The sequence below is a fragment of the Saccopteryx bilineata genome, chromosome 4 (genome assembly GCF_036850765.1).
Source record: "Saccopteryx bilineata isolate mSacBil1 chromosome 4, mSacBil1_pri_phased_curated, whole genome shotgun sequence".
NCBI lineage: Eukaryota > Metazoa > Chordata > Mammalia > Chiroptera > Emballonuridae > Saccopteryx > Saccopteryx bilineata.
The window spans coordinates 21,271,110-21,283,714 of record NC_089493.1 but is presented as its reverse complement, the minus strand read 5'-3'; the positions used below and the strand labels follow the sequence as shown (position 1 = coordinate 21,283,714).

General features: G+C 39.8%; 1 protein-coding gene across 5 annotated transcripts in view; it reads right to left on the bottom strand.

The window, feature by feature from the left end:
* Positions 1-12,605, bottom strand: part of CEP128 (centrosomal protein 128) — a 447,508-nt gene that overhangs the window by 355,880 nt on the left and 79,023 nt on the right. For all 5 annotated transcript variants that reach the window (XM_066276450.1, XM_066276451.1, XM_066276454.1 and 2 more), the window contains one exon: positions 266-382. In XM_066276450.1, the coding sequence (XP_066132547.1) occupies positions 266-382 (117 nt within the window). The remainder of the gene's footprint in view (positions 1-265; positions 383-12,605) is intronic.

The following is a 12,605-nucleotide window of genomic DNA, read 5'->3' as shown; positions in this document are numbered from 1 at the left end:
CAGGTTCAAACTATTATTATTTTCCTTTTCCACAGAGCAAACGGGCCTGGAGAAGTTAAGGAGTGCGCTCATGCGCACACAGCCAGCAAGCAGTGGCCTCCAGGTTTGCCCCAGACAGGCCATCTTCCCCCCACTAAACCATAATCAATATACTGTACTTCTCACGCAACAACTAAGAAACCATAACCATTTTAACAATGGTAAGAAGATATAAACAGATATCCAAACTCCAGACGAACATCTTGAGAAGGTATTTTTCACCAACCTGTTGCAGTTGCTCAGAAATAAGCCCCAGCTGACCGTGACGCTTTTCCACCAGCTCTCTCTCTGTGCGCATCTCTCTCTCTATTTCCTGAAGCCGGCGCTCCACCCGGTCTGAAACCTGAACACAAACAAACAGAAATAGTGACATTATAGAGCAGTTAGGCAAAAAAGAAAGAAAAAAAACACAGTAAACTGAAGAGAGACTTTATGCCAGATATATTACTGCCTAAAGCACTTAAGATTGACTTGCTTGTAGAACTCTTTTTTCATGACACAATTATGAAACAGACCAATCATTAGTCTCCAACTAATCCAAACCCAGATCCCAATACACCAGGGGTCTCAAACTCAACTCAGCATGTGGGCCGCAGAGCAAGATCACAGCCGTTCGGCGGCCACACTTGGTCTACAAAAGGCAACTGTTACGCAACACTTTTCTCACTGCAGTTGAAAACAAAAAAAAAAATCAGTACAACAAGCACAATCGTACATGCAGTTTACTCAGTGTCACAAAACGACCAGAAACTGTAGTTCGCATCACAACTGCTGTTAACTAAGCTAATATCTAGCTAGGATGCTAGAGAAATGAAAAATACAAGTAGGCCCCTAGGCTTACTTAATTTTATCCAAAATACTTTGAACTTCGTGGATTAGTCTGCGGGCCGCACAAAATTGTTCGGCGGGCCGCATGCGGCCCGCGGGCTGCGAGTTTGAGACCCCTGCAATACACGACTTACATGTTTCAAAGATTTAAACTTATTAATTCAATTGATCAGTTAAAAGTAATAAACTAGAAAAGAGCGCCCTCTGGTGAAACAGAAGAAAAACAGAAATTTTGCAAGCGACTGCATTTATTCCTCATAATGAGTAATAATAACTATGTAGTGCTTTATCATTTTAATTATCAATAATCATGACCTGCCTAGGAAGGTTTTGATGTTTATGTGCAGCAAATAATTGAAAGGGCTTTTCATTCGCCTGTCAACCTTTTACAGTCCTGTGATCTGCTAAAAATAAACCAGCTATAAAAGATCAAAAACTAAAGTCAAACTGAAAAACATTTCATTGGGACTCTCTAAAATTAAACATAAAAGAATTCTCCACTCTGATGCAAGATTTTCCTTGCTAAATTTGGAAAATTCAAAAATGCTTCATGTGTTATCACAACATAGTCCCCCGATGTAAATAATGTAAATAAAATTTACACTATCTGATGATGTGTATGTTTCATGCAGGTGAACGGAACACATTTGCATTTGTTTAAGAGAAACAATAAATGCAGCTATGCTATAAGAAATCTTTTGCCACCAACTCTATAAAGCCCAGAAACATCCTGGTCACCAAGGGTCTTAATAGAGCCATTATGAAATGTTCTAACTGGATTATGGAGATAATTGCACTATTCAGCACATTTACTAAAAATCACTGAACTGTACATTTACTTGAAGCAGATTAATTTTATAGTAAATTATACCTCAGAGCAAGTTGTTTTTTTCAAAACACACTGGTAAACGTAAGTTTAATTAGTCGGTAAGTGCTAAGCAAAAATATTCTCTCAAAAAACTCAGCAGTTATTATTTACTTCCAACTTCTAGTGCTTAAAAACAAGATATTCACTATGATAGTCACAGTTCTTTACAAAAACTCAAAATAGCCCTCAGCCTCAAGCTTACAATTTAACTGACAAATCAACCCCAATATCCCAACAAAAAAAATTTACTACTACATCTGAAATAAATACAGCACCTGCCGTAAGAGAAAAAAATATTGAATACTAAAAAAACCCAAAAGTTGTTAATTCGTTCAATTTTTACAAAATTGAAATACCTTTATTCACTGTAAATATAAAAAGTAATTAACAGCAACACATAAAATAAATACAGAACCACCTCAAAATCATGTGTGGCCTGACCAGGCGGTAGCGCAGTGGATAGAGCATCGGACTGGGATGCGGAAGACCCAGGATCAAGACCCCGAGGTCGCCAGCTTGAGCGCGGGCTCATCTGGTTTGAGCAACGCTCACCAGCTTGGACCCAAGGTCGCTGGCTCGAGCAAGGGGTTACTCAGTCTGCTGAAGGCCCACAGTCAAGGCACATATGAGAAAGCAATCAATGAACAACTAAGGTGGCGCAATGAAAAACTAATAATCGATGCTTCTCATCTCTCTGTTCCTGTCTGTCTGTCCCTATCTATCCCTCTCTCTGACTCTCTCTCTCTCTGTCTCTTAAAAAAAAAAAAAAATCATGAGTGTGGTTACTATCAAAAGAAAGTTCAGAAGCCAGAACTGGTGGACTGTTGGGAGAAATGATAAAATGGTACAGCTGCTATGGAGAACAGTGTAATGCAGGCGTCCCCAAACTACGGCCCGCAGGCCGCATGCGGCCCCCTGAGGCCATTTATCCAGCCCCCCACCACACTTCCGGAAGGGGCACCTCTTTCATTGGTGGTCAGTGAGAGGAGCACTGTATGTGGCGGCCCTCCAACGGTCTGAGGGACAGTGAACTGGCCCCTTGTGTAAAAAGTTTGGGGACCTCTGGTGTAATGGTTCCTTAAAAAATTAAAAACAAAATTACCATAGGACCCGGCAATTCCATATCTAGGGATATACCCAAAAGAATTAAAAGCAAGGGTCTCAGATATCTACACCCCCATGTTTACAGCAACATTATATAAAATAGCCAAAAAACGGAAACAACCCATCAACAGGTAAACCAATGTGCCTTATACATACAATGGCATATTATTCAGCCTTAGAAATGAAGAAAATTCTTACATGTGCTATAACATAGATGAACCTTGAAGATATTATGCTAAGAAAAATCAGCCAGTTACAAAGAAAACTCCTGTGTCGGCCCACTTAGGTGAGGTACCTGGCGTAGTCAAATAAGAGGCAGAGACAGAAGAAGAAAGGAGGTGGCCAGAGGCAGAATGCCCAGGAAGGATTTGATGTCTTGATGGGGACTTGTTGGTTAATGGGTATCGTTTCCGTTTCCCAGGAGAAAAGGGTTCTGGATTTGGCTGTACAACATTGTGAATGTACACAACAGTACTGAATTGAACACCTAAAAATGGCTAAGAGGGTAAATTTTGTTATATATATTTTACCACAATTAAAAATAAACAATACAAATGATAAAAAGTAAGAAATAAAAATAATATGCTCATACCATCCATCAAGAGAAAAACACTATTAAGTAGTTTGCTGTATACCTTTTTTGAACAAAAGTTGGGTATTTTAGTGTTTTATAAATGTTTTGCTGTTTGCATATCATGAGCAATTTCCCATGACAACAAATAAATCTATATATTCATTCTTAGCAAATACAAAGTTCTCCATAATTGATAATTTCCTCTTGATAATGGGATAACAATTATTTATTTTTACTAGTATATGCTGTGATAAACACTCCTATATGAAATTATTTTCATAAACTAAAAATACAACCTTTAAATGAAATTGTTGAATCAAAAGGCACCAGCCACTGATGAAGTTATTGATCTGGAATCACAAAACTAATTAGTGAGAAAAGTGAGCCCAATACTGGTCCCCATTTCCAGCAATATCTTGTAATCCCAGGTCCACTTTCACATTCATTCAGTAAGCATGCATGAACACTCACTCATCTGTTCCAGCTACTATGCTAGGTAACGGTCTGGGATATAGTGATACACAGGCTGTATCCACTGACACTGCCTTCAGATAGCTCACTATCTACTGAGGACCGACATTGAATAAGTGGTTAGGATTTTTCTAACTAAACTCAGTGAGTGGGATGAGTTCTTTATTTCAGGAAAGAGGATGGTGCTTATTAGCATCCTATCAAATTCAAGATGTTCAACTAACCAAACAATGAAATCAAAATCTAAAATTTCTTAGACATCAGCTACTGCACCACCAGGGCCAGAACATGTGATGCTGTCGAGTTGCTATATGTGGAGAATTCTCTTCCAGTTTTGAAATGACGTCGGTGTGAGGAAGCTTTTGATAAGGTTTCAGTGGTCCCTGCTTCCTGGTACTCGCCCCTCGTGTAATTTCCTCCTCTTGAGTGTGATTGGCCCTAGTGACTTCCTTCTAATGAACAGAATACAGAACAAGTGATGAGATGTCACTTCCATAATTAGGTTACAAAAAAATTGCGACTTCCATCTTACTAACATGTTTCTGTCGCTGGCCCTCTCTCTCGTCTTCTTGTTTGCTTGCTCTGATGAAACAAGCTGCCCTGTTGTGAGATGCACTGTGGAAAGGCCACGTGTCAAGGAAACAAAAGAGCCCTGTGACCAACGGGCCATGACAAACTGATACTTTAGCCCAATAATGTACAAGGAAGTAAATAAGGTGGGAGGTAAATCCACTCCTGCCACGGCGTGCGATGACTGCAGCCCAGGAGACCCAGAGCCCGGGAGCCAGCTAAGCTGTGCCTGGCTTCCTAACCCTCAGGAACTGCCGGGTAATTAATGTTTTAAGCCAGTAAAATCGGAGAAATTAGATAAGCAGCCATAGAGAACTAATGCAATTTTTAAATGTTTTCAAATAAATCCTCACCCGGGAAATAAGCTAGCCAGTCTAATGAAGAAACACACAAACACACACCAGTCCATCCACAAAATTTCTATTCATTCTACAGAACTCTGTTCTCCCTTTCAGAATACTATTATTCTCACCGGTATTAGGTTTCTCTGTAATGTAATGATAGATGACCACTCTTGACTCCCTGCTGTGCCACATACTGGCCTTGTGATTAGACTTCTAAATCAAGCATGCACTATTTGAGCTGTTCAACTAATTCAGTCTCTCAAAACAACATCATCATCCATAAAATGGGGAAAATAACTTGCCCTGATGGCCAATAAAGCAATGTGAGACAAAAAGCAGAAAAGCAGTGGGACGAAAAACGTGGATGACATGGTAGAAACTAATAGTTGTCTTTAATATCCACTCCCCTGCCTCCATTTCTTCCATAATAAAGCAAGGTGGTGCCTGCCAAATATAAACCATACACTTTCTGGCCTCCTTGGCTGCTGGCTCAGGCCACGTGACTTAAATCTGGCAAATGGGACACATGCCTAAATGTCAAGTGACAACTTCAAGAAACTACCCATAGAGAGGGCACATCATTGCCTTTTGCTATCTACTCATCCCTTCCTCCGTCGTGCCTGGTGTACAGGTGCTGCCACTTGGACCATGAACTTGAGGCCATGACAGCAGAAAAACAAGACACACTGCAGGTCAGGACACAGAGCACCACAAGGAACCCTGAATTCCAACTTCGGACTTTCCCACAGAAGGAAATCACTTTTGTCTTTTCTGGGCCACTATTAATTAGAGGTTTCCAGTAATATACACTGAAATTTGCTTAACTAAAAGAAAGAAGCATTGAGTGAACCACAAAATACTAAGCAAGTACAACTATTGGCTTATACATCCATTAGAACATGGGAAAATCATAATATCCTTGTTCTGTTTTGTTCAAGTCTGAAGAAAGATCTAAGTAATGAAATGAATAGACATTCTAGTCAGTGTTCAGAAAAATAAAGCATACACACACTACTAGCATGACTGAAAATAAAACGAACATAGTATTTTATGATTGCCAACAGTGGTAAAATTATAATCCTATGAATCCAACTAAAGATGAGAAAGAGAGGGAAGGGGGGGGTGAGAAGCATCAGTTAGTTGTTCTACTTAGTTGTATACCCATTGATTGCTTCTTATACATGCCCTGATTTGACTCAAACCAGCCACCTGAGGATCAAGCCAGTGCCCTCAGGATCAAGCAGGTGACCAGGATCGAACTGGCAACCTTGATACTCTGGAACAACGCTCTTTCCACTGTGCCACCAGCCAGAGCCACACTATCTTTAGAGACCCAATCATCCAGACAGATCAATGTGCTCAAAAAGATTCCCTCCTTCTACTGCTGATACCCTGAGTCACACAACTCCAATCAAGTCAGCAACAGCCAAGGAGCGAAAATATGCATTTGGGTAATTCTAGTTTTCTGTCTTATCTTTCTCACCTATTTCTGTGATACATTTCTGCATTAGTTAGAGTACCATCTAGGCAATTTCAAAAAGATCAAATATAGAGCAACCTAAATAAAAGTTTATTTCTGTCTCATATGACAGTGCAGAAGGAAGCAAGACAGCTGGCAGGCCATTCTGCTCCCCCAGGTCACTCAGAGACTAAGGTTCCTTCAATGTGTTGCCTCACTATTCCCTAGGTTGTTATCCTCTCCTGCATGGTTTACGCTGGGTCAGTGCACAATCTGCATTTCAATCCACAGAAAGAATGAGAAATTTCTAGACAAGCAGCTTTTTTTGTTCTGTTTTTTAATTCAAGTGAAAGAATGGGAGATAGACAGACTCCCACATGCGCCCTGACCTGGATCCACCCAGCAACCCATCTGAGGCCAATGCTCTGCCCATCTGGGCCCAATGCTCACAAATGAGCTATTTTCAGCACCTGAGGCTGAAGCTGCACAGAGCCATCCTCAGCACTCAGGGCCAATGCACTTAAATCAATCGAGCTATGGCTGAGGTAGGGGGAGATAAAGAGAAAGAGAAGCAGGCTGGGGAGAAGTAGAGGGTCACTTCTCCTATGTGCTCTGACCAGGAATTGAACCTGGCACTTCCACATGCTGGGTCAATGCTCTACCATTAAACCGACAAGCCAGAGCTATAACTTTGTTTCCAAAAAGGCAAGCCAGAAGTGGCATGCCTCACTTTTTTTTAAGTGAGAGGAGGAGAGGCAGAGACAGATTCCCACATGTGCACCAACTGGGATCCACCCAGAAAGCCCACTAGGGGGCGATACTCTGCCCATCTGGGGCCCTTGCTCCACTGCAACCAAAGCCATTTTTAAGCTCTGAGGCAGAGGTCATGGAGCCATCCTCAGTGCCTGGGGCTAATTTGCTCCAATCAAGCCATGGCTGCAGGAAGGAAGGAAGGGGGAGGGGAGGGGAGGGGAGGGGAGGGAAGGGAAGGGAAGGGAAGGGAAGGGAAGGGAAGGGAAGGGAAGGGAAGGGAAGGGAAGGGAAGGGAAGGGAAGGGAAGGGAAGGGAAGGGAAGGGAAGGGAAGGGAAGGGAAGGGGTGGAGAAGCAGATGGGCACTCTTCTTGTGTGCCCTGGCCGGGAACGGAACCTGGGACATCCACACACTAGCCAATGCTCTACCATTGAGCTAACCAGCCAGGGCCACATGCTTCACTTTTATTCACCCTTAGTCACATGGTCTTAATTTAGATGCACATGGAAACTAGGAAATATCATCTCTGCTTAAGTAACCATGTGTCCAGAAAAACCTGTTGGGGCTGGTGAAGGGAGGAGTGTGGGGTTGGATGCCAGAGGGAAGAAGACATTCTTATATTAGGGGCCAGTTAGAATTAGCAGAATTTCAACACATTTTAATTTTACGGTAGGCTGCCTTTCATCCTTTTTGGAGAAGGGTAAGATAAATGCTAATTCTCAGATAAAAGTGCTAAAAGAGGACATTTAAAATACTAATTATAAAATTGAACAACATGTAACAAATTATAATGCATGCAAACTTCTATCCTGTAAATCTACTTGTGGAAATTTATTCTACCACTTACTTTCCCATGTGAAAAAAATGGTATGTGTACAAGATCATTCATTGCAGTGCTGTGTATAAAACCAGAAGACTGACACTACCTAAATGCCCATCAATATGAGACCGGTTACATAAATTATGAAACATTCATTCAGTGGGATGCTTTAAGTATTAAAAGAAAGGAATTAAAGAGCTCATTAGATGCTAATATGGAACAATCTCACATCTCAAAAATATATTAAGTAAAAATGGCAAATACAGAACCGTGTGTTTGGTACACTACCTGCTACCAATTATGTAGCAAAAAAGAGAGAGGGGAGAGGTGTCTCTCAAGATGATGACATTTCACTGGAGTCCTGAATGGCAACAGGGATCTGGCCATGCACAGATTTGGAAGAAGAAGAGAAACCAATACAAAGACCCCACTTTAGAAATGAGTTTGGCAATTTCAAGGCACAAAGAGAAAGATATAATATAGGCACTATAATCTATGGTAAAGAATTTGGAATAGAAGAAACTCAGGGAGGATTTGTTAAAGCAGGGGAATAACTGACAGTAATAACAATTTTTGAAAATCACTAGGCTACTATCAGGAGCACAGATTAGGCACATGTAGGAGAAAGGAGAAGAAATTCAATGGAGGCCACTACAGTGAACTCAATAAAGTGATGGTGCTTGAAGAGAAGTATTAGACAGAAGATGGAATTGAGCAAGATTTCAAAAACAAAAAGGGCAAGATTCTATCATGGATTGGAAGTGCGGTATGAAGAGAAAGAACTAGAGTGACTCTTAGGTGGCCACTGGATGGACCGTGATGCCATTTTCTGAGACTGAGAAGACCGAAGGAAGAGCAAGTAAACAGAGCTCCAAACAGAAGGCTGTGGGCTCTGAACCTAATGACACAGCATGTATTTATCACTGTGAAATTTTAAGATAATTCCCAATAATAACAATTATTGTAAAGACGGCATTCATTAATGCCGCCTCATTTTCATTTTTTAATTGATTTTATTGGGGTGACACTGGTTAACATAACTACACAGGTTTCAGGTGCTCAATTCTCTATCATTTCTCTTTACATCATATGGTATGTTTACCCCCCCCCCCCCAGTCAAGTGTTTTCCCATCACCATCTATCCCCCCACACCCTCCTCCAACCCCCATCCCCAGGCAATCATCAAACTGTTGTCCGTGTCCATGAGTGTCTTATTTTTGTCCTTGTTGCTCACTCTCTCAACTCCTTCACCCAGCCCCCCCCCCAAAACCTGCCAGCCTGCTTATGGATCTGTCTCTATTTTGCTAGTTAGTTCATTTTGTTCATTAGATTCCACATATAGGTAAAATCATAAGGTACCTGGGCTTCTGTAACTGACTAATTTCACTTATCATAATGCTCTCTGGGTCCATCCATGCTGTTGCAAAAGGTAAAATTTCCTTTTTTTTTTTTTACGGCCACATAGTATCCATTACATAAATGTACCACTGCTTCTTATCCACACAACTACTGATGGGCACTTGGAATCCTTCCAAATTTTGGCTATTGCAAATAATGCTGAAATGAACATCAGGGTTCATATATTCTTTTGAATTCATGTTTTGAGTTTCTTCGGATAACTCCATTTTAAATTTTTTGAGGTACTCCATATTGCTGTCCACAGTGGTTGTACCAATCTACATTCCCACCAATGCAATGAATTCAGTAAAATAGCAGGATGCAAAAAAACAGAAATCAGTTGCATTTTTATATATGAACTATCAGACAGGGAAACTAAGAAAACATACCATTCACAATTGCTTCAAAAAGAGTAAAATACCTAGGAATAAATTTCACCAAGGATATAAAAAACCTATACTCAGAAAATTATAAGATACTGAAGAAAGAAACTGAAGAACATACAAATAAATAGAAGCATATACCATGTTCATGGATAGGAAGAACTAACATCATTAAAATGTCCATATTACTCAAAAAGTAATCTATAGATTCAATGCAATTGCTATCAAGACACCAATAGTGTATTTCACAGATCTAGAACAAATATTCCAAAAATGTATATGGAATGACAAAGACCCTGAAGAGCATCAGCAACCTTGACAAAGATGAACAAAGTTGAAGGAATCATGCTACCTAATATCAAACTATACTAAAAGTACAATCATGGTAATCAAAATGGCATGGTACTGGAATAAAAACAGACATATAGATTAGTGGTATAGACTAGAGAGCCCAGAAATCAACCCACAGCTATATGGTCAATTAATATTTCACAAAGAGGGCAAGAACATACAATGGAGTAAATACTCAATAAATGGTATTGGAAAAATTTGACAGATATATGCAAAAAATGAAACTAGACCACCTTCTTACACCATACACACACAAAAAACTCATTTTGATTTTTTATTTCTGAAACCTAAAGAAAAAAATACTAACCACCTAATACTAAAAAATACATTTTTATCAGAGATTCATAATAAACAATAATAAACAATAAGATATCAAAAAGTCCAAAGTCTCTATAAATAGTTATAAAAATGGTGCAATAAGAATAAAAATTAGAATAGCTTTCAGAGTTAGCCTTTAATGAGCAGAGGTGAAACAAAAGCAAAGGCCTTCTGTTTATGGGATTGTACTCCCACTTTTCAATATGTTGAGTCCTCAGATCTTTAACAATATATGATATTATAAAATGTATTTCAATAGGCCCTGGCTGGTTGGCTCAGTGGTACAGCATCAGCCTGGCGTGCAGGAGTCCCGGGTTCAATTCCTGGCCAGGGCACACAGGAGAAGCGCCCATCTGCTTCTCCACTCCTCCCCTCTCTTTCCTCTCTGTCTCTCTCTTCCCCTCCTGCAGCCAAGGCTCCATCGGAGCAAAGTTGGCCCGGGCGCTGAGGATGGCTCTGTGGCCTCTGCCTCAGGCACTAGAATGGCTCTGATTGCAACAGAGAGACGCCCCAGATGAGCAGAGCATCGGCCCCTGGTGGGCGTGCGGGTGGGTCCCGGTTGGGCGCATGCGGGAGTCTGTCTGACTGCCTCCCCGTTTCCAACTTCAGAAAAATTAAAAAAAAATAAAATAAAATGTATTTCAATAAATATTTGTTGTATATCCTGTTGTTGCAATCTATGTGATAACCATGCTATCCTAAATGTGGAATTGAGAATTCTTTCTTCTATTCATGACCAACTCTTCCAGAAACAGTTGGATCCAAGTTCATATTTTTAATTAAAATAGTGACCTTTTATAGACAACTAAAATAAAATGGACTATTTACACCAGGAATAATCATGTACTCACATCACCCTCAACTAGGTAAATTCTAGACAACAAAATTTCCCCTGTGGTATAAAGCCCATGTAATATTGATTGTTTATTACCACAATTAAGTGTTAACAGAAAATATTTTCTGTAACATCATGCTATAAATAATATATACTCCCTTCCAACGGGCATCTTGAAAAAGAAACAAACAAAAATCTATGATTCACAAAGGATTAACAAATCAGAACTTGGCATGTATGATAGTACTTTCTGCCTCACAAGAAAAATGTGTTCTATAAACTTTCAAGATATATTTTAGTTACTGAGAAATGTGCGATGAACAATTGTAGCCTCAGAATAATGGACAATAAATGAGATTAACAGTGGTTACCAACAGAAAATGAAATTGGTGAGAGGTAGGGACAGTCATTCATTCTTCTTTGTATATTTGTACAATATTTAAAAGTTTTCCACTGTGAACATGCATCATTTTGGAAATTTTATTCTAAAGTTAAATCTGGAGGGGAAAACAGCTGCAGCTGCTGAGAAGTTTAACACTCAAATAACAAAAGCTCATCCTTTCTGACAGTACGCTATCATGAATTCATAAACACAACTTAATATGTCAATAGTTATAAAATGTAAATGTTGACTTCAGTTGGAATGAGTGAGTCACAAAACATCTATCAAGCCTTGCACAGTTTGGAAGCAAACATCATGCGGCCTTCAGAAGACCTTTAATATTCAACAATATTAATTTTAAGATTTTGCATTAGACTACTGTTTCCTAATCTAACCACATATACCCATAAATGCTTTGAGATGCCCTCTGCACTGTTATGAGTGACCTGACTTTGAAAGCAAGTTTACAGAAAGCATCAAACAAGCAGTAACATCACGAGGTAATGGGAGGAACTGGCAGATGAACAATTCAACCGAGTGTAAAATGAGGTGTGCACAATATTCCAGGCTGGACAATCTAAAAGAATATGTCCTGATGAGCTGAGCACATGAAACCACTGAGGAAGTGATACCCAAATCACACCACTGAGCTTTACACTGGTAAGCCAGTTGTGCAATCACAGCCTTATCTGATGTGGAGTAATTCTGGTCAGTGATAACGATGACATGAAAGAATTCCAGCTTTCTTTAAATTAAGCTGTTAACTTTTAGCTCTGTGGTTATATGTTAGGCCCACATAAACATTCTAGACTGTGTAGACAGTACTTCCTAGCTTTACTTGCTATTTGAAAGAAAAAATAAAATGATAATTGTTCATTCTGGGTTGGTTCTCTTTAACATGGTGATAGGTAAAACATAACAAATGTCATGTGCACTATGCTAATTAGTATTTTCAAACCCAAAACTCAATCCACCCCAAATATCTAACAACATCAAAGAAGAACATGACAGTTCAGCCGGATATGCCTACAGCTTCTCAGATCTACAAGGATCTCAGCACAACACTGATACTCAAGTCTGGATGAAAGCCCTTGTTACCAGCACACCCA